General features: G+C 41.0%; 1 protein-coding gene across 4 annotated transcripts in view; it reads right to left on the bottom strand.

Annotated features, from left to right (window-relative positions):
- LOC143887718 (SUMO-activating enzyme subunit 2-like) overlaps positions 1-23,456 on the bottom strand; it is a 67,620-nt gene that overhangs the window by 28,015 nt on the left and 16,149 nt on the right. For 3 of the 4 annotated variants that reach the window (XM_077391876.1, XM_077391873.1, XM_077391875.1), the window contains exons 5-7: positions 15,010-15,111; positions 6,585-7,040; positions 6,261-6,490 (exon numbers count right to left, since the gene is read on the bottom strand). In XM_077391876.1, the coding sequence (XP_077247991.1) occupies positions 6,261-6,490; positions 6,585-7,040; positions 15,010-15,111 (788 nt within the window). Of the gene's footprint in view, positions 1-6,260; positions 6,491-6,584; positions 7,041-15,009; positions 15,112-17,095; positions 19,565-23,456 lie in introns of those variants that run through there. The other variant, XM_077391874.1, reaches the window with a different exon arrangement.

A 23,456-nucleotide genomic window follows, 5' to 3' on the forward strand; every position in this document is an offset into this window, starting at 1 on the left:
AGATGCTTTACGTAGTATAAACCCCTTAAAAGTCCCATCAGGTATACTACTGAACCTATGCATACATGTATTATAAGATTAATAAATAATAAATTTTATTGTTGGGTTGTTTATATTATAGGTAATTATTATCTAGTTGATGTTGGCTACACAAACGGACCTAGATTTTTGCTCCTTATTGAGGGACACGATATCATTTGAATTTGTGGAGGGGAAACACTCCAACTACCCATAAGGAGCTATTTAACCTTCGTCACTCTTCTGCGAGGAACACCATTGAGAGAGCATTTGGACTTTTGAAGATGTGTTGGGCCATACTAAGGAATGCTAGCTTCTACAATGTAAAGACTCAAGTGAGAATCATCAACGCATGCTGCATCCTCCACAACTTTATACGAGAAGATTTGCCAGAGGAAGATTTGCTACATGTAGTCGATGATCAGTTGGAAGCAAATGAAGAAGAAGAAGAAGGAATCTTTTTACGTTATGGATGAACTTATGGAGGGTATCCAGGATGAGGTGCCATGGTGTATGTTATTTGCAGATGGCATAGTATTAATTGACGAAACCAAAGTAGGAGTTAATGCTAAGTTAGAGTTATGGATAACATCTTTGGAATCCAAAGATTTTAGACTGAGTAGGACTAAAACAGAGTATATGGAGTGCAACTTTAGTAATGTAAGGAAGCAGAGTGAGGATGTAGTAAATATGATTGGACAGGAGGTACCTAAGAGGGATATCTTTCGCTATCTTGGTTCACATAAGGAAGGAGAAATTGAAGTGGATGCTAACCTCAGAATAAGAGCAGGTTGATTGAAGTGAAAGCTTGCTTCAGGAGTTCTGTGCGACCGTAAAATACCTACCAAGTTGAAGGGAAAGTTTTATAAGATAGCTGTGATGCCAGCCATGTTGTACGGCTCAGAATGTTGGGCCACGAAGAAGCAGGATGTGCATAAGATGAGTGTAGCGGAGACGCGAATGCTTAGATGGATGTGCGGCCACACAAGGTTAGAAAGAATTAAAAATGAAAACATCCGTAAAAAGGTGGGGTTGGCACCAATTGAGGAGAAGATGAGAGAGCACCGCCTAAGACGGTTTGGGCATATCCAACGTAGGCCTTTGGATGCTCCAGTGAGAAGAAGTGACTCATGCCAAGTTGATGGAGTAAAAAGATGTAGGGGTAGACCGAAAACAACTTGGATAGAAACAGTGAGGAAAGACTTGGTGGCTAGGAACATAACATAGAACATGACCTTGGAAGGAGAGAATGGAAGAAAATGATCCATGTAGACGAACCCAACTAGTGTCAGGATTATACTTAGTCAATTTGAGCCGGGAAGATCCTTTCACCTTCTTCATGAAAATTTTCTAAAGGATTCATTACATGAGAAGTATAAATTGGCTAGAAAAGAAGCTAAGAAGGCAGTAAAGGAAGCTAGAGGCAAGGCATATGAGGATTTGTACCACTTGTTAGGGATGAAAGAGGGTGAAAAAGATGCCTACCAGCTTGCTAAGATGAGAGAAAGGAAGAGCAGGAACTTGAATCATATAAAATGCATCAAAGACGAGAATCAAAGATTGTTAGTAAAAGAAAACGAAGTTAAAGAGAGGTGGAGAAGTTACTTCGATAAGTTGTTTAATAGAGAACCTGTAGCAAATTTGGGAGAACTTGATAACGCTTTTGATGATACAAATCGGAGGTTTGTTCGTAGAATCCGAACATCAGAGGTAAGAGTAGCTATGAAAAATATGAAATTAGGTAAGGCTAGGGGGCTTGACGATATTCCTATTAAGACTTAGAGATGCTTGGGTGATGTAGGTTTGGTTTGGTTAACTAGATTATTTAACAATATTTTGAAGACTAAGAAGATGCCTGATGAGTGGAGGAAGAGTACATTAGTACCTATTTATAAGAATAAAGGGGATATTCAGAGTTGCACCAATTATCGAGGAATTAAGCTAATGAGTAACACCATGAAGCTTTGGGAGAGGGTAATTGAGCATAGACTAAGAAAAGAGACTAAGGTGTTAGAGAATCAGTTTGGCTTTATGCCCGGACAATCGACTATGGAAGCTATGTTCTTGATTAGGAGGTTAATGGAAAGATTTAGAGAAAATAAAAAGGACCTTCATATGGTTTTCATTGATTTGGAGAAAACGTATGATAGGGTTCTCAGGAGTATTATGTGGAAGGTGGTCCTTGGAAGGAAAAAAGTGCCTACTAAATATGTTGATGTGATTAAGGATATGTACGATGGAGCAGTAACTAGTGTCAGAACCACGGATGGCACGTCTAGTGAGTTTCCAATTACAATAGGACTACACCAAGGATCAGCTCTAAGCCCTTATCTTTTTACGCTAGTTATGGATGAGCTTACGGAGGGTATCCAGGATGACGTGTCGTTCTGTATGTTATTTGCAGATGACATCGTATTAATCGACGAAACCAAAGCAGGATTAAATGCTAAGTTAGAGTTATGGAGAACTACATTGGAATCCAAAGGTTTTAGACTGAGTAGGACTAAGACAGAGTGTATGGAGTGCAACTTTAGTAACGTAAGAAGGCGGGATGAGGATGTAGTAAATATGACTGGACAGGAGGTACCTAAGAGGGATATCTTTCGCTATCTTGGTTCAACTCTACATAAGGAAGGAGAGATTGAAGAGGATGTTAACCATAGAATAAGATCAGGTTGGTTGAAGTGGAAGCTTGCCTCAGGAGTTCTGTGCGACCTCAAAATCCCTACCAAGTTGAAGGGAAAGTTCTATAAGACAGTTGTGAGGCCAGCCATGTTGTAAGGGTCAGAATGTTGGTCCACCAAGAAGCAGGATATGCATAAGAAGTGTAGAAGACTTGCGAATGCTTAGACGGATGTGCGGCTACACAAGGTTAGATAGAATTAAAAATGAAGACATTCGTAAAAAGGTGGGGGTGGCACCAATTGAGGAGAAGATGAGAGAGCACCGCTTAAGATGGTTTGGACATATCCAACCTAGGTCTTTGGATGCTCCAGTGAGAAGAGGTGACTCATGCCAAGTTGATGGAGTAAAAAGAGGTAGGGGCAGACCGAAAACAACTTGGGTAGAAACAGTGAGGAAAGACTTGATAGCTAGGAACATAACAGAGAACATGATGTTGGATAGGATAAAATGGAAGAAAATGATCCATGTAGACGAACCCAACTAGAGCTAGGATTAGAGTCGGGTAGATTCGTTTCACCTTCTTCATGAAATTTTTCTAAAGGATTCATTTAGCCGACCCCAACTAGTTTGGGAAAAAGGCTTTGTTTTGTTGAGTTGAGATTCATTAGACGACCCCAACTAGTTTAGGACAAAGGATTAGTTGAGTTGAGTTGAGTTGATACAATTGGAGAAAGGTACAAGGCTTGTCTAACCGCAAAGGGGTATGCCCAGAAAGAGGGCATTTCTGAGCATTAATTAGAATGAGAAATTTTCATATGTGGTAAAACACACCTCAATTCGGGTATTGTTGAATCAAGTCACAGGGCGTAATCTAGAGCTAGACTAGATGGATGTTAAAACTTAAAACGGCATTCCTTCATGGCAACTTGGAGGAACAAATTTACATGGAGCAGCCAGAGGGATTGATCATGCGTCCACTGAATTGATCTCTCTATGGCTTGAAGCAATCACCTAGGCAATGGTATCTGTGGTTCGATTCATTTATGATGAGGAATGGGTACACATGTAGTAGCTTTGATTGTTGTGTTTATTATCGTTCTATGGATGATAATTCATACATATATTTACTACTATATGCTGATGATATGCTAGTTGCTACTAACACAAGGAAGTAAGTCGATAAACTAAAATCTATGTTAAGCCAGAAATTGACATGAAGGGTCTAGGTGCTGCTCAGATCCTTGAGATAGAAATTAGATGGGACAAGAAAAGATGGAGTACTTTCGCTTTCGCAGGCTATGTACATTGAACAGGTGCTATAGAGGTTCAACATGGAAAATGCAAAAGTAGTTAGCACTCCGTTAGTGGGCCACTTCAAATTGGGTAAGTACTTATGCGCATCTACTGATGAGGAGCGGGCACGCATATCTAACATCCCTTGTGCTAGTGCAATTGGTTGTTTAATGTATGCAATGGTCTGTACAAATGTAGTGAAGTCGATTCTCAGATACTTATGGGCACTACAAACTTTGGCTCGGTGTATGGCATGTGCAAAATTGAAGATCGGCTGATAGGATATGCAGATTCACACTATGCAAGAGACTTGGACGAGAAGAGATCCAGTACAAGCTCTATGTTCACACTAGCAGATGAGGCATTTCATGAGAGGCTTCTCTTCAGCCTACGATTGCCTTGTCTACGGCAAAGGTGGAGTACATGAAGGCAGATGAGGCTGCCAAAGAGGCTACTTGGGTAGCTGGATTGGTTCCTGATATAGGGCTGAAGCAAGGAGAAGTCTTGTTACACCATGATAGTCAAAGTGCCATATATTTGGGAAGAACCGAGCATATACAATTTCAAAAAAAAAGAAAAAAGAATCAAGTATATAATGCCAGGACGAAACATATTAGATGTCAGACATCGTAAGATAAGAGAATGAGTGGCAAATGGAAGTATCAACTTACAGAAAATATATAGAGATAACAATGTTGTTGACAAAGTCAGTTACAGAAACCAAGTTCAAGCATTGCTTGGACTTGGCCAATATCAACAGTTGTTTATGATTAGCAAGACACCCAATGGAGTGGGTTAGGCACACCTCATGTGCTCCAGTTGCGGAGCTGTGTTCCAAAGTGTACACAACAAAGTTGATCTTCAGGTGTTTGTAGAATTCAAGGCAACGTAGAGACTATTGTCCAAATGTCTTGTATTCTGACATTATATAGGACCCTGACAGACTAATGTGCGCAACACACACGTAGGTTTCCGGGGCAGAGCCCCAGAAGGAAAATTTAATTTTTTTTTTCGCACTAAAGGGTATTTCGGTAGAGGGCGAGCCTTGGCGCAATGGTAAGGTTGCTCCATTGTGACCAAATGATCACGGACTCACGGGTTCGAGTCACGGAAACAGCCTCTCTGCAAAGCAGAGGTAAGGCTGCGTGCATCTAGCCCTCTCCAGACCCCGCAATGGCAGGAGCCTCGTGCATTGGGCCGCCCTTTCTTTAACTAAAGGGTATTTCGGTAATTTTCTTAATATTGCAGCATTGATATATAAGCCACATATTAGGCTTACGGTTTGTCAGGTTTTCTTTGTGATTTCTTGGCCGAGGAGAGTTTTGCAACCCAAAACTGAAATAGTGAAACTCTTCTCCGGTGGACGTAGGCACACTGCCAGACCATGTAAATTCTATGTTCTTGCTTTATGCAATCTCTTCATGACATTTTTTGCACATCATGTTTGATCCTATTTGAGAAGATATTTCTCGGTTTTATACAAACCAAAAATAAAAATATGCCTCACAATAGTCGACGAATTCACAAGACATCAAACACTCCAATTGCAACGATCAAGTCTTTTGGATTGACTTCAAATCTCTACAAATTGATTTTCTCGCTGCCTTCAATTTCTGCAAAAAATAAGATGATGCCAATGGATGGGCTACTCCAGCCTACTCCGATTTTCATTTGAAATATTATAAATCAAGAGGAGGTGAAATCCAGCTAGTAGCACTAGATGGCCTTGCTAGCATAGAATACAGTAAAGATATATCTCTAATACATAAAGTAAAGATATATCTCTAATACATAAAGTAAAAAGGAAAACAGGAAAGAAGTTGCAAGCATAGCAATTTCATATCTAGCTTATTTCAAGCAGGACAATGATTAAGTCTGACTAGATGTAATAAAAATTACACGTAGTCACTTCGGCAAAAAAAAAAAAAAAAAAAACTGAAGGAACCCTTGAAGACAGCCACATTAATTCAACTACTTATCATAAACTACGGCATGGATAAAATTCAATAGATTTCCCTCAATTTTATTAATGAGAACATAAATAACCACAATTGTCAAAAGCAAACTGGGCATATAATACCGAAAAGAGGAATGCTAAACTCAAGGGCACCCTTGAATAAATGAGATGAAAGGGCGCCCCCATTGGTTGCAAGTCACCAAAGTGCATTTATGATAGCACGAAAAGTGTAAAAGTAAAAGGCATTAAATGCACTTTGGTGACTTGCAACCAATGGGGGCGCCCTTTCATCTCATTTATGCAAGGGCGCCCCTGAGTTTAGCATACCACTACAGAAAATAGTAGAAAAGGGTTATTTAGCATGCACCTATAGTTGCAAGCATCACTCCGGAGCACTTTGATTGCTTCGATAACAATCAAACCAGCAATAATAGCATTTGTTGTTGCAACAGCATGCACAATATTACCAGCAATGCCTTTAGCTTCAAAAAGGCTATGTATAGGAATGCCAAAACAAGCTGCCCTGATATTTGCCGCAGCAGTAACGAATTCTACAGCTAACTGGTCATCTTTATCAAAAGTCAAGCTCCCCACATCCTGAAAACAAATTAAACAAGGCAACCCTATGTGCACATGGGAAATAAAAAGTAGACCACTATTAAATAAATATCAACTTGTGGCTAAGCCAGACCTTTTCTCTTTTCTCAAGAAATAGTTTCAAAGCCTCCAGAAAGATTCTTGTATTTTCGAGAAGGCTCCAAACATCCTGTGAATTCTTCAAACCCAGAGAAAACATTGCAGAAACTGTTGAGTTTTCAATAACAGAGTTCTTATCCAAATTTCCATTCTGATTGGCGAGTTTTCCAGGCAGGACATCTCTAATAAATATTGGGTTTGGTCGAATTCTGTTCCGCCATGTCTCTTCATTAGCTAAAGCCATTTCAATGTTATGTCCGAAGACATGATCGTATATTCTTCGGCCATACTGCTCAGGATCTTCATCCGTTCTTCGCTCAAAAACATCTTGTGGATGTTTTGATGAGGTGGCAGAATCATTGGATCGTACATTTAGATCATTGTCCTGGTTTTTGTCTCCAAATAACTTTGCAAAGAGTAGGTCCTTGGCCCAGACAATACAGTGAACGAACTGCAAATTTTCAGAACATGAAATATTAGGTAGCATCATGAAAATGAAAAAAATTCGTGGAAACCAATCACATAAAAAAGAAATTACTTGAAAGAAGATTAGGACTTTTCTTTTATAACAACAATATACGAAGAGAGAATACAGAGAATAGATGACATTATAGGTGGTGAGTCTGGTGAAGTTTCTCTAATAAAAAGAAAAGATGAATAAGAAACAAAGAACATACGACTTACATTTCAAGAAAAATACTTAACAATTTAAAAGCTTGGACAATGAGTAACAGAAGCTCATCAGCACGATAATATAAATGCAATGAAAATAAATGAGTGGAAGTAAGGTAGTCTCCCTAAAATCCCCTCAAGATTAAAAATAGAACCAATGGAAAGAAACTAGATGTAGCATATATCAAAACGAAAAGCCTAGGAAACAACAATGATGGATCAGAAGGTTGTGGCAATCTATTCCTCATGGTGAAATTCAGAAATATATAAGATGGCCCTCCAAGAAGCTGGCCAAAGATTAGTTGGACCACAATAGTAAGAGAAAAAATAAATAGGTCCATTTAATGGCTTGAGGGTATTTGGGAGAGTCAGTTTTGCTTTCAAAGATTTTAAAATCATTGGTTTTGAACTCTTACCTCATGTGGATACATGTTTGCAGGGAATTCAAAATCCATTGCCAATGATGTCAGGGTAGAAATCAGTGAATGAGAAAACCCAGCTCAAGTCTTATTTCACGTTCATTGGAAGGAAAAGCCACAGTTAACCGGCACTAAAAAAAGACCCCTCCCTCTCACACTGCCTAGTTGTCTCCCACCCTCTCTCGCACCACCCAAGTTGCCTCCCTTCCCTCCACTCAAACCGAACCCGACAATCGTGTTTCATACCTCTTCCTTTTTTCTCACTCAACTCTCTGACATGATTCTCTCTTCCAGTCGTTGATTAAGCTTCGTCAATCATGCGAACAAAACTTAGGGTCTAGTTGCCTCCCTCCCACCTCTCTGACCAGATCCAGCGATCATGTTTCGGCCCTCTCCCTTGTCTCTCACTCAACTCTCTCGCACGATTCTCTCTTCCAGTTGTCAATTAAGTTTTATTAATTGTGAGAATAAAAATTAGCATTTGTTTTCGAATCTGTCCTTCTCCCTCACAAGGTTTTGAATGTTGGTTTTGATATGCCTTTCAATTGTCATTAAAATAAAAACATGTCGGTTTCAGTCATAGATTTCAATGGAAATTCAGTAAAATCAAGGAAGTTCATAGAAATACATGCAAATGATGAAAATGTAAGATGAAGCTTCAGAAAATGAGAGAATATGTACCAATACATACTTCAGAAAATGAGGGATCTCTTGGGTCTTCCCTGAGAAGTTCATTGATTTGTTAGTGGGTTTGTCCCTGGTCCCTTGGAAAGAAAAAGGGAAGATCCTTTGGAACTGTTATCTCTACATATTCAAGGATTGAGAGTTGAGAAGAGTGCAGAGAAGATATGTTGGAGAAAGTGTGAATGAGAGAGATTACTTTTCTCTCACGCACACAACATATATATATATATATATATATATATATATATAGAGAGAGAGAGAGAGAGAGACACACACACACATACGTGTGATACATAGAGAAAGACATAAATACCCCCAAAATGGGGCGTGCACATATACAACCATACTCAACACTCCCCCTCAAGCTGGAGCATGTACATCATACATTTCCAGCTTGTTACATAAATCGCTCAATCTAGCCTTGCTCAATGGTTTTGTCAACTTGTCCACTATTTGATCATTTCATCTTGTAAATACAGTGCAAATCTCCCCTTCTTGAATCCGATGACGAATAAAGTGACAATCCACCTCTATATGTTTTGTCCGCTCATGAAAGACTGGATTCATGGCTATATGAATGGTAGACTTGTTGTCACAGTGGAGCGACACAGGTGACGAGTAGGGTAACCCAATCTCTGACACAAATAACCTCAACCAGATCAACTCGCAACATGTATAGGTCATGGCTCTGTACTTAGCTTCTGCACTTGACCTTGGTACAACTTCCCATTTCTTGCTTTTCCAAGACACTAGGTTACCTCCAATAAAAGTATAATAACCATTTGTAGACCTCCTGTCTGCAGGAGATCCTGCCCAATTTGCATCTGAATATCCCTCCTCATGTGGCTCTGTTTTCTGGAGAGGAGTCCTTTACCAGGAGCTTTCTTCAAATATTTCACTATTTGAATAATTGCCGACCAATGAGATGTCTGTGGTTCACTCATATACTGGCTGACTACGCCAACTACATAAGCGATATTCGAGCGTGAGACAGTGAGGTAAATCAACCTCCCAACTAAACGTCTGTATCTGCCTGGATCCTCTAGTAACTCCATCTGCCTGGATCCACTAGTAACTCCCCCTAATCAGGTGAAAGCTTGACATTTGGATCCATGGGAGTCTCAGTTGTTTTTGCTCCTAGAAGACCAGTCTCCTCCAATATATCCAGTGCGTACTTTCTTTGTGATAAAGATAGCCTGCCACATAAATGTCTACCTCTATCCCTAGAAAGTATCTCAGACGACCAAGATCTTTGGTGCAAAATTCCTTCTAAAGAAAGTCCTTCGCTTCTTTATATATACACTGTCACTCCCTGTAATTTTGATATCATCAATATAAACAATCAAGATCCTACCATCTTTGCCCTGAGAGCTGAACATGTTTCATGCCGAATCGTATCACTGCCTCACTAAATCTTCTAAACCAGGCACGAGGGGACTGCTTAAGACCATATATTGGCTTCTGTAGCTTGCAGACAGTATGCTTCATCTCCCCCCCGAGCAACATACTCAGGAGGTTGCTCTATGTATACCTCTTCCTGTAGATCACCATGCAAGAAGGCATTCTTGACATCAAGCTGATAAAGAGGCAATGATATGTTCACTGCAAGGGATATCAAAACTCGTACTGAAGGAATTTTGTGACAGGAGAAAGTTTCCATATAATCAATGCCGCGTATACCTCTTTGCAACTAATCTAGCCTTTAATCTTTCTATTGCCCCATCTGGGTTGTATTTTACTGTGAACACCCACTTGCAGCCTACTACAGGTGCCCTTAGAGGAAGAGGGACCAAGTGCTACGTATGATTCGACTTCATAGCACCCATCTCTACCTCCATTGTTGCTCGTCAACCTGGATGGGCCATAACCTCTACAACAAAACGTGGAACATAAACAAAGGACAATTGATGATAAAAAGGAGCTATAAGTGAGTGAAAGATGAGCATAAGAGACCACATAAAAAATGGGATGATGCGTAGAACGAGAGCGTGTACGAGATGAAATAGGGGCCTCATCAGGAGAAATTGTTATCTCTGGAGCAGTAGGGAGTCCTGCGAACTGCAACGGAGCCGGTGGGCATGAGGTGTCGTCCGGACATGAAGGCAGTGAAGACTGCTGACCTCGACGAGAATAAACCTTCAATGGCTTGGGTTGTTCCACAGGCAACAAATTTGAGACTGGAATGGATAATGGCAGAACTTGAGAAGCAAGAACTTGTATAGAAACAGACTCAGTAAAATAAGGGATATCCTCAAAAAACGAAGCACCGGCTGACACGTAGATACGTCGAGGTTGAGGACTATAACATCTATAGCCCTTCTGAGTACGAGAATAGCCCAAGAATACGCATTTGATAACACATGGATCTAACTTATCGAGTTCAGGAGTAAGATCATGAACAAAGCATGTACAACCAAAGACTCGAGTAAGTAAAGGAAAGGGATTACCAGATGGATTTAAAACTGAAAATGGAGAACGATTTTGGCGAAGTAATGATGGAAGACGATTGGCTAGGAAGCATGATGTGAGAACGACATCAGCCCAATATGACTTGGGACACACATCTGATAAAGGAGAGTCCTAGCAATGTCTACAAGATACCTAAGTTTCCTCTCAGCAACATTCCTGAGAGGTATGAGTACAAGACGACTGATGAATAATGGCATGGCAAGACAGAAATTCCTGAAACCCATTTGAAACAGAGAAGTATTCACATGCATTGTCAGTACGCAAGCATGTAAGAGAACATGAGTACTGGTTAATAATCTCAACATAGAAGGAACTGAACACAGAAAAAACTTATGAATCTTTTATTACATATTACCAGGACATTCTTCAATAATCGTCCACAAATACAATAAAATATCGATATGCAAATAAAGATGGAGTTCTACATGGACCCCAAATATCAAAATGCACTAGCTTAAACAGACTCGAAACACGGACTAATAGAACATGAAGGAAAGGAAACACGATGGTGTTTTCCATAGTGACAAGACTCACAATGAAATTGACTAACAGGACTAGACACAACTGAAGAATGTTGCAGACGATCTGCTGGAGGGTGACCAAGATGGCAGTGTGGGGAACGAATCAACTGAAGTGTGCTACGCAGTGGGTGGAGTATCACTGTCAAAGTAGTAGAGTTCATCCACCTCATGGCCCGTTCCAATCTTCCTCCTAGTCGCAAGATCCTGAAAAGAACAATAAGAGGGAAAGAAGGTCACCGAACAGTTAAAACGACGAGTAAGTTGGCTAACATAAAGAAGATTACAAAGAAAACTAGGAACACATAAAACAGATGAGATAGATAAATTAAAACCAAGAGATGTGTCCCCTACATTAGAGATAAGGCATAGAGCGCCATTAGCCAAAGTAACTAATGTAGAAGTGGAAGTGGGCTTAAAGGGACTAAGAAGTCTATTGTTACCCGTCATGTGGTGGGAGGCTCCAGAGTCAATGAGCCATGAATTGGTGTGACTAAGAGAACAAGATGGGTTGCTACCTTCCGTCAAAAGTGTGGTAATGGGTTGTTTTCCTTTCTCTTGTACGAGAAACAACCGGTGAATCAAAACAACTAAGCGTGGAAGAGACAACCGTCGAACTCGCTGTGGGAGTCCCAGAAACGTGATGTGCAACCCGTGGGGGTCGTAACTTTGGATGCAAGTCATAGCAATAGTCGACAGTGTGACATTCCATGCCACAGTGTGTACAATAACAGGATCCACGGCCTCTAGTACCACAGCCTCCCCCTGAATCACGTCCAAAACCTCTACCAGATCCACGGCGACCACTGCCACGACCACCACGGGTACCGAGACCATAACCAGAATGAACAGCTAAAGTAGATCACTTACCAACAGAATCATCAGGAACATCAACCAGAAGAGCTCGCTGAAAACGAAAGAAAAGCACATCAAGAGATGGTAAACTACCCTGAACCACTATCAGTTGTTGAATAGGAAGAAACTCTCTTCCTAGACCATCCAAAAGCTGAACAACACATACTTCTTCTTTTTGTTTGGCTAGCACAGCAGGGACTGTAGGGGGCGGCAAGTAAGAGTCTAGTTGCTCACACAAGCCGACAAACTCAGAGTAATACTCAGAAAGAGATACCTCGCCTAGCTTCGATTTGAGAAGGTTTCAATAAACATCACAAATCTTCGTAAGATTGTTGGTTCCTCAGTAGAATGTCTCTGCATGTAACCAGGCAGCTCTCGAGGACTCCAGAAACAACATATGACCAACAATTTTGGGCTCCATGCTCTGACATAACAAGGACTGAAGACTGCCATGCTCCTGGGTCCACTTGTCATAGGTGGAGTCTTTAGGTGATGGTGGGTCTGAAGTTAAATAACTCAGGGCCACGGAGATGAAGTTTAACAGCCCGACTCTATGTAGAGTAGTTGGATCCGTCAAGTCTGATCGAAGTCATGGGAGTCACAGGAAAAGGGCCGGAAACAGTGAGCATGCCAGGGCGTTAAGAGACCCTCCTGGCCCAACCCTAGACACTCTAAGATCCTTTTTCAAACCTGCTCCCATTTTGAGTCAAGAGATAGATAAATAGACACATCCCATTGCTCCCCCTCTGTGCCCTGCGGTAATGATTCCTCTGGCATTACGACCTTTACCACAATGATGCTGTCCATAGATCAAATTATTTCGTGGATTGGATTTCACTTGACTGTCTACGGCTCCATTGCGTGTGCTCGGGGTAGAAGTTTTGTATAAATGTATCGCCGTGTTATTAAGTATTTTGATTTAAGTGGAATTCACAAACAAATGTGTCTCTCTTCCAACCACCGCGGAAGTCCCTCTACAGAGAGAGGATAGGCTAGTTCACTTGAGGAGAATCTTTTCTATGATCAGACCCGAATCATGTCGTAGGAAAAGGGCTGGAAACAGTAGAGGGCGTAGCCATGGTGAGCAGCTACACGAAATCACAACAACACAAATGAACTGTAACACCACAAAACCTCAACATCACAACACAAAGCAATGAATCGGTTGCAATTCACCCCCTCAAAGATGCCACATGAACACGGCTACGACCACGGCCAAAGGAGGCACCACCATGACTGGGACGACTACTGTTATCATAAAGCGTCGAGCCATCAACCGCGACGTGGGAGAAAGAATCAGTAGAAGAGCATTGTTGTACACGGGAGTAAACCTCGGTGAGGGAAGGAATATTGCCCGATCCAATAATATGCTGACGGAGATGAGTATATTCCAGACCCAAACTCTCCAAGTACTGAACAACCTGAATCTTATCCCTCTGGTGAGCAGCAACATTGAGATCGGTGGTGACAGGCATGAAGACATCAAGCTGCTGGCAGAAGGCTACAAACTGGATGTAGTGAGTGGCAAGTGAAAGATCACCATGTCGAAGACAGATCCACTCTGAGTACATGGAACAGATACGAATAATGTTGGCTGCTCCAGAATAGAGAAGAGTGATCTGATCCCATATCTGTTTGGCGATAGGAAGAAGCATCAGAGGACCAGGGATGTGAGGAACCATACTCTGCCAAAGTAGAGAACGAACTAGAGTGTCCTCATGTTCCCACCGATCATATGTGGAATTAGTTTTAGGAGGTGGGTCACGACGAATAATATGGGCCTTGCCACGAGCAATAAGATATGTCTATACTGCGAGCTTCCAAGTAATATAGTTTGCCCCATCTAACTTGACAGTAGTCATCGGTGGGAAGAACCATCCACTGAGATCGCAGGCAAAGAAGAAGAAGAAGAAGCAGAAGAAGGTACCGTACTGACTACAGGAACCACTCCTGTCGATGGATTCTCAATTACGGGATCCATAATGTCAAACAACAAGGGAGATAACAACCTTGACAACGACGAGGCACATAAAAGGAACCAGAAATCAACAGATGGGGAAAACGGAGAAGAGCACCAAAGTCCATAAATCAAAAGCACAATCCCAGACGAAATCCATGAAATAGAGAAGTAGACCCACAATACGAGAGGTAGATAAATTCCAAGGAGGGATCTAGGGCATGAGTGCCCTAGAATAAAGAGAGAGTGAAGTCTAGGGTTAGGGTTTTGATTTAACAAAAACGGGGGGAAGGTTACTGTTGACGTAGGGGGGTACGGAGTGTAGGGGGGTGGCGACAAAGAGCGAGGGAGAGGGGCGAGAGAAGGAGAGCGGCGACGCGGAGTTTAGGGAATGGAGGCAGGTGGCGGCGGCGCAGAGAAGAAGAAGACAGAAGGACTTCAATGGAGGTCCCTAGGGCTCTAATACCATGTTGAGAGAAAAGAGTTAGAGGGAAAATAATGAGTTGAGAGGATCTCCCCCTCACTTTATTATATTTATATTAGAGTTACTTTATTATATTATATATTTATCCACATCATCATGCTATTTTTATTTTTATTTTGTTGAGTTAATTGAAAAGGACCCATAGTAAAATCACCGCCTCATGAACTTTGAACGAATATAATAACATGATAAAAATAATAATGGCTTGCAAGACGTGAAAGTGAGAAGTTTTCATGTACAGTAAAAATGTTCCAAAGCAATAATACAACAGCAAACATTTATAAAACCAGTTCTCACTAATATGGACGAGTAAAATAATGGAAGAAAATGAGCATTTCTTTTATTGTTCCAACAGTCAAAACCTTGGATGGAGTACTAGTGATGGTGCAGACAGGATATGTCTTTGGAGTGGGTTTGGGCTGGCATTCATAGCACTCTGTTTTACTCTTCACATGTACAGAGACCTGCTCCATAAAGGAAAAAAAACGAATAAATGTCTCATAAAACACACTATAAAAAATTCAATATACCACAGTCAAGCAAGAAGAACATCAAGGTAATCAATCACACTGAAGTTATTTGATAAGTTTTTAGAAATTAGATAGCAAGTACAGAAAGCACAAATCAACAATCTTAAACAAAAACCAAAGATATTGATGAGTCTCCAATAACTCTTCCTTTACAAGCTAACCCAATCAATAACAAAAGGCTATACTTACCACACACTAGATGTCCAAAACACACTAGTACAATATATTTTTGTAGAAAGACTGCAAAATGATTCATGCCTAAGGGGCCGTTTGGATATGCAGATTTTAAAATCTTGAATTTGCACAAAATACTAGATAGGAGACGAGAGAAGGAGACCGTCCGGTATTTTCTGATTTGTCGCCCTTCTTTCAGTCGGCGAGAGAGTAGGAGATCATCTCGTGTTTCCAGGTTTTAGAAATCTCGGGATGGGGGAGAGATTTCTAAAACCTGATTTCTTACTTAAAATCCAGGATAATGGATTGTAAAATCCAGAATTTTACACCGCTTTCAAACTAAAACCTGGATTCTAAAATCCACGTATCCAAACAACCCCTAAAGGAAGAAGCTTGCATCTAATTGTAAGCCAGAAGTTATATTTTAGACAGAATCATGGTTTGTCTTTAGAGAGCATTTAAGTACTAGCACACAATGAAAAGCAAAGATGCATCGTTATCTAATGGCTGATGGATCACAGTATGAAGCTCAAGAAAATCAAAAGAAATAAGGAAGAAAGAGAATAAAACTGAATTCCATAAACTTAAATCTCCAAACTACGCTCCAAGAAACCAATTCTAGCATAAAATACCATGTAGAAATCTCTGCAATGGTTGTTATATATAAACATCAAAACCTCCTAAATTTACTCCTGGCCATGGTTTTAAATTTCCATCGAAACTGACACAACGACTGAAATGTTTCTGTTTCCATCCCCTCCCACCCCACCCCCACACCCCACCGAAACAATATTGAAACCAAAACTTATACCAAAATTAAAATTATCAGTGCAGTAGTTATATAGCATATCAAAATATCTTACTTAATTTTATCTAGATAAATTACATGTAAAATGTGGTATATTTTCTTTGAAGGGTAAAAGATTTCATTAAAAAGACCGAGATGGTAAAACAATACAGAAAAAATATACAAGGGACAACCAACTCCCTGTAAAATGTGGTATATGCATTTGTATAAATATTTATAAGAATTTCATGTAAAATGTGGTATGTACTGGACTATCAGACATGCGTGATAAGAGCATGTCACTCGGTGTTCGATGTAATTAAAGCAGTGTGGATGGTTGTCTTGCTTATGCCATAGTTTCTAAATGTGTATTTGTGCCTAAAGTGTTGTCCTAAAATTATCATTTGCATATGTTTCCATAAGTTTCTGTGAGTTTACATGATTTCCACCGAAATTTCCAATTGAAACCGAAATCTTTCTATTTCTGTCGCAACCAAAACCGAAACCAAAATTTAAAACTTTGCTCTTGCCACAGATGAACATCTTCCCTACCATAAATAAACTCCTAGCGCAGGTAAAATTCAGCAGAAACTAAATTAAGACTGCAACTAAGAGTAAAACAAGGACCACATAACAATTCATACTCCAACTCAAACCCTTTGATGAGGACCATCTTTCCCTAATATTAAAAAATGGGCTAATTATGAAAGTGGGGCCCATCAGACATGCATTAAGGTTTCCCTTTAGTTTTAGGGGTATAATTGTCTTTAATTTTGTAGGGATACATTGGTCATACTGGGATTTTTAGTTTTAATGCAATTGGGATATGTTAATAGTTGGTTTAGCTAGTATTTTTTTTGAAAGGTAACAAATCCCCCCACCCTCCCCAAAAAAAAAAAGAGAGCAGCCCTAGAGGGTAGTCCAATTAAAAAAGAAGCAGGACGTATATGAAATCACCAACAAATCGGATGTGAAGATACGAGTGATGTCAATCTTAACACCCTCTTTCGCCAATCCATCAGCCGTGGAATTCGCAGATCTTCTCATGTGAGTGAGCTGAGAGTGAAGTATACGGACCAAGTCCTGAATTTCGTCTAAAGTATTATTGAGCCGCCAAGGCCCGCAACTAAAGTTCATAGCCCAAGTAATAGTATTAGCCGAGTCCCCTTCAACGATCAGGGGACCCAAATTGTGCTTTTCATAACATCTTAGTCCAAAAAGAAGTGCCTTAGCCTCTGCTTCATTTTCATCACAAACCCCGGCCAACCCGGAGTAGGACAGAATGGTCAATGGTGCGTCCCATAGCATCGCGAATAACACCTCCGAGACTGGCCCTTCCCGGATTGCCGAATGAACTTCCATCGAAGTTCAGCTTTAGCCAACCGTCGGGTGGTGGAGACCATCGGGGCATGATATGTGAGGAGGCCTTCTTTTCTGAAATAACAGTTTGCCAGTGCTTAATGCCGAACCCACCGAATAAGGTAGTCCCCTTTTACCCACGGCCCATGAGATCAGGCATAATTTAATATCAAGAAGGATATGCATCCAAGACCTTCCTTGTTGTTGAATATTCTATTATTGTGTTCCAACCATACGTGCCATATGACCGGATACGGGATAGCCAACCACATTGATTGTCCGAGGCAGCCCTGAAGAGCACCACCCCAATCAAGAATGGCCTTGGAGATCGAGTGGTGAAAGTACTCATGACATCCAAAAGATTTTAGGAGACATCCCAAAAGATTTTAGGATTCCCATCCATAAACGATAAGAGAAAGGGCACTGTATGAAGAAGTGATTTAGTGATTCCTCGGCATTCTGGCACATCACACAGCAGTTTGAAGTTGAAATCCGCGCCACTTGAGATGATCCAAAGTGTTAATGCATCTATGAGCCACCGTCCACACAAAACCCTTGATCCGGGGCGGGGTGAAAGCGCCAAACCCGAGCGCGTCGGGATGCAGATCCACATCCCTCTTTAATTTTACTGAAAAAATGAGCGGACAGAGAAGCCACCATGTGAATCCGGAATCCAAACCCGTTGGTCCTCATCATTTGGCGATAAGTAGTATGAAGAGAGAGTGCTGAGGTGTGCTCCCAACTGTGTGATTTCTTCATCCTTAAGATTTCGTCTAAGCCGTATATCCCAGACATTATTGTTAAAACCCTCTCCAAGGATCAGGTACTTAGAGATTGTAGATTCCGGATTTGTGGAGATGCGGTATAAGTCAGGATACTTATCTTTGAGGGTGCATTCATCGATCCAGAGTCCTTTCAAAATCTGACATCATCACCCTTTACAACTTTGAATCGAACAAGAGGTTGAAATAAAAGCCGTGCAAAGAAAATAGATTGCCACGCGCATGAGCCCTTAACGGGAAGCTGGATTGAGACATTCCCAATCCCCCCAACCTCTACCGTATTTATAACCAATTAGCTGATGCCAAAGCGCCTCTTCCTCATTCCTGAATCGCCAGCGCCATTTTCCTAAAGGAGATTTGTTGCACAGTCTGATTTTGCATACCTTTGCCCATTTTAATAGATGTTTTGTTCTTTTCCCGCACTCCCTGCCTTCCCATAAGAAATCCCTTTGGATTTTCTCAATCCGCGCTGCAACTTTGAACGGGATTCTGAACATTGACATAAAGTATACCGGCATATTTGATAATGCAGCTTTGATGAGAGTAATTCGACCCCCAAACGATAGAAATTGCTTCTTCCGAGTTGCCAGTTTTCCTTCGATACGTTTGACCACCGGGTCCCAAAGCGAAGCTTTTGGGATTCCATGGCCAAGTGGTAGTCCAAGATACTTGATGGGTAGGTTCATTTCCAAGCACCCCACAATAGTTGTGTGTGCAGCTACATCCTGTGGCTCAAGGTTGATTCCTCCTACCGCACTTTTAGCAAAATTTATCTTTAATCCAATCACAATTTCCAACCATCTAAAAATACGCTTAATGTTGTCATTTGGGAAATTCCCTCTTCAACAAGTACCGTATCATCTGCAAATTGAAGGTGTGAAATAGGATTGGAGTTTCGGCAAGGTTTAAGACCCGTGATGCATCCCTTTCGCTCAGCCTTAGAGAAAATCAAGCTCAACACTTCAGCGACAATGATGAACAAGTAGGGAGATAGTGGGTCCCCCTGTCTAAGGCCCCTTGAGCAACCGAAAAACCCAGCCGGCGATCCGTTCACAAGAATTGTGAATTGGGCAGAGGATAAGCATGCTATTATCCAGTTCCTCCACTTATTACTGAAACCCATCCGCTCCAGTAGGTAGTCAAGGACCTTCCAGTCAATATGATCGTATGCTTTCTCTAAATCCACACGAACAATGACACCGCGACCGCCGTCTCTTTTTATAGTGTCCAGGATGTCATTAGCAATAAGAATACCATCCAGAATTTGGTGATCTTTCACAAAAGCACCCTGGTATTTTGAAATGATATCACTCATGACAATGCTAAGTCTTCGGGCCAAAACCTTTGCCAGTAACTTGTACATACTGTGCACTAGGCTGATAGGCCAAAAATCTTTAAGTTCAACCGCCCCCTCATTTTTGGGTATTAGGGTAATGAAGGTTGTGCTTGCTTCGGAATTGATAATGCCCCTTTGATGGAATTCATTCATGAACGCCAGTACATCACCTTCTATGATCTTCCAAAAGCGATTATAGAACGCCATCGGAAACCCGTCAAGGCCGGGTGCTTTGTCTTTCTGCATGGATGATAGGACCTCTTCAATTTCTTCCATGGAGAAACATCGCTCAAGCCACTCCATTTTAGATGCAGAGATCTGCTTAAATTGTATACCTTCGAAACTTGGTCTCCAGTTGTGGCTCCTTACGTATAACTTCCAGTAATAATCAACAATAATCTGCCTAATACAGACTGATCTTCAATTAGCTGTTCATGTACCATGATGCAGTAATGGTGTTGATGCAGCGGCGTGCACTCGCCATCTTATGGAAAAATCTTGTATTCTGGTCGCCTTCTTTGAGCCAGGCGGCTCGAGATTTTTGCCGCCGGCTAATTTCCTCTCTCCGAATAATTTCTTCATATTCAATTTTCCATTTCATACGATTTTGTAGATCCTCCGGCCCCAGAGCATTATCTTCCTCCTTGAGCTCCAAATTGCTGAGTTGCGCAAATACTTCCATCTTCCATTGTTCCCTTTTTTCTCTCTCCATCTTCGACCATTCACAAATCTTAGTCTTGAGCAACTTAAGTTTACAGTTGAAGACAAATCCTTTCCAACCCTCAATATGTGCTTGATTCCCCCACTCCTCAATCTTAGAATTAAACTCCGCCAGTTCACACAGTTCCATGTCAAATTTGAATGGTCGTGGCCCTCCCGAAGTTTCAGTGAGTTCCAGCATGATTGGGTTATGGTCAGATATACGTTTAGGTAACGCCCGCTAGTAAAAGCTTTGGAATACCACGTCCCATTCCTTTGATATAATGACCCGATCCAATCTGCTAAGGACCAGACGCTCCTAATTATTGGACCAAGTGAACTTGGCACCTTCCAGGGGAGATCCATTAGTTCGCCATCAAGAATGAAGTTAGATAGGTTTCGCATACTGATTGTTATTTGCCCCATCGGATTTTTCTTCTCAGGGAATCCGATTGTGTTGAAATCTCCACCGAGTATCCAGGGACCCTGTCAGCCATCCTTGATATCTGTAACGACCCGAAACAGACGAGTCGTTACGGGCAAAGAAAAACCTGTAAAATCCAACACTTTTTTAGCAGGAAATAAAATTTAAAACCAACCATTGTCCTTATTCCAAATTAAACTCAAATCTCAAATACCTAATCAAACTGTCTGAAAAACAAACTGAAATAAAATCAAAGCGCAATAATATAACTATCATCTCCAAGACTCGCTTTATTTATTTAATCAACTCTCAAGCCTCTCCGTGCTCACCCATATGATTCCTAGGCCTCTTCTTCAGCAAAGGCACCATTTGCCCCATCCTCACCAATCAAAGACTCAAAACCTGGTAGAATAGATATAACCACAATCTTACTAGTAAATTTCGTTTCATTTTGTCCAAAATGGACGAAATGTTTCGGTTTCATTCCGAAAATGGAACAAAATTCCAAAAATTTCGTTTCGGTGGGAATTTCGGTAAATTTTGAACATTTCGAACGAAATTTTCCGAAATCCGGAATTTCGTCCGATATGGACGAAATTTCAGATTTCGTCTGGAATTGGCCATAACGGCTAGTTTTGACTGTTTTTGCCAGAAATTACCACAATGCCCCTGTAACGGCTATTTTTGCTTTTTTACTGTTTTAGACCCAAAATGTGATGGTTTATAGTCATTTTATAGCTGTTGGAAAGGGTATTTTCGTCATTTTCACTTATACAAGCCATTAAACCTCTATAAATACCCATTTCCCCACCAACTTCTTCTCCACCTTCACATACATCTTTCATTACTTCTCTTTAAACTCTCACTTACACCCTTCTACTAAGTCTTCTTCAACTATTAGAATCTTTAATCTAACCCTATTTTGGGTGAAAGGGAAGGTTTACAACTACAACACCACTCATACTTCAAGTGAAGGCTACTTTCTTCAACTCAAGTTCAAGTTCAAGGGCTTTGATTCTCCTCTAAAGGCTTCTAGTTTCAGGAAAGTTAAAGCTTTTGTTTCCATTTCCTTTCTTTAATTTCAGTTTCATTTCTTCCCTTCTTCTACTCTTCTTTCATTACAAAATGAGTGGTTCAGGACCTTCTGGAGGAGCATCCTCTATTGGCTCGGCACCTGCTAGATCGAATGACCTCGCATGGGCTTACGGAACATTGATTCCAGGTCAAAAAAAACAAAGTAACTTGCATATTTTGTGGGAAAGTCATATCGGGTGGAGGTATAACCCGCTTGAAAGAACATTTAGCGAGTGTTCCTGGTGAGGTAGCAGCATGCAAAAAAGTATCTGAAGATGTAAAATACCGAATGAAGCAACTCTTAGATTCAAAGAGAAAAGAAAGGGCTAGGAAGAGCGTATCCAGAGCAGAGGTTGGAGCTTTTTATGAACACCAGAAGAAGAAAAGGAAGAAGAGCAGGATGATGAAGAAGACATTGGCACCAGACATTGCCTCGGCGAAAGGGTAAGGAAGTTCTTGAAGAACCGAGTGGTACAAAAGGAAGAAAAAGGGAATCACGGGAGGGATCAGGAATTTCTTTGCACCACGAACAACCCCGGGAGTCCAACCAAGCATTAAAAGTGCTTTTTCTACCAAAGAAACAGTAGATAGGGCAGACATGGCGGTTGGCATACTTTGTTATGATGCCAATCTCCCTTTCAATGTTGCCAATTCACCTTTCTGACAACCTATGTTTGATGTTGTGAATGCCGTGGATTCGGGTTATAAAGCACCTGCTTATCATGTTTTAAGGGGTTCCATTTTGAAGAATACAGTGGATGAAGTAAATAACTACTTGGAAGAGATTAAGATGTCATGGAGATACACTGGCTGTAGCATTATGACCGATGGATGGACAGACACCAAACAACGTTCCCTAATCAACTTTTTGGTGTACTGCCCTAAATGAGTCATATTCCTAAAATCCGTCGATGCATCTGGCATAGTGAAGAATGCAGATGAATTATTCAATATCTTTGATAAGATTGTCGCAGAAGTTAATCCGGAAAATGTGGTACAGTTTGTAACTGACAGTGAGCCAAGTTATAAAGCTGCTGAGGAAAAGAGTAGAAGCCAAATATGGTACATTCTTCTGGACTCCGTGTGCAAGCCATTGCTTAGATCTCATCTTGGAGCACCTGAGCAAACCGACTATATTTCCTCACATAGCAAGCACAATTAAGAGGGCTCGAACGATTGCAAAGTTCATCTACAACCACAGAGGCCTCTTGAATTTGACGAGGAAGAAGTTCACTGGTGGGAAGGAGTTGTGCCGTCAGCTTGGACCAGATTTGTTACAAATTTCATAAGCATACAAAGTCTGATGTTGAATCAGAAAGCACTTCAACAAATGTCCGTGTCTGACGAGTATAGTACTAGTAGGTTTGTCCAACACCTACTGAGTAAAGAGGCAGTTAGTACTGTGTTGGACAAATATTTTTGGGACCAGTACAAGTACATTCTAAACGTCAGCGAGCCTTTAGTGAGAGTGCTACGTTTGGTAGATCGACAAGACAAACCGGCGATGGGTTACCAATATGAGGCCATGGATAGGGCCAAAGAGAACATCAAGGAGAGGTTGAAGAAAAAATCAGATTATATGCCCATCTAGAGGATCATCGACCAAAGATGGGATAGGCAACTCCACAGTCCCCTCCATGCAGC

Source organism: Tasmannia lanceolata, unplaced genomic scaffold (genome assembly GCF_043159265.1).
Source record: "Tasmannia lanceolata isolate RefF3 unplaced genomic scaffold, GAP_Taslan_0.1 ptg000012l, whole genome shotgun sequence".
In the NCBI taxonomy this organism is placed as follows: Eukaryota; Viridiplantae; Streptophyta; class Magnoliopsida; order Canellales; family Winteraceae; genus Tasmannia; species Tasmannia lanceolata.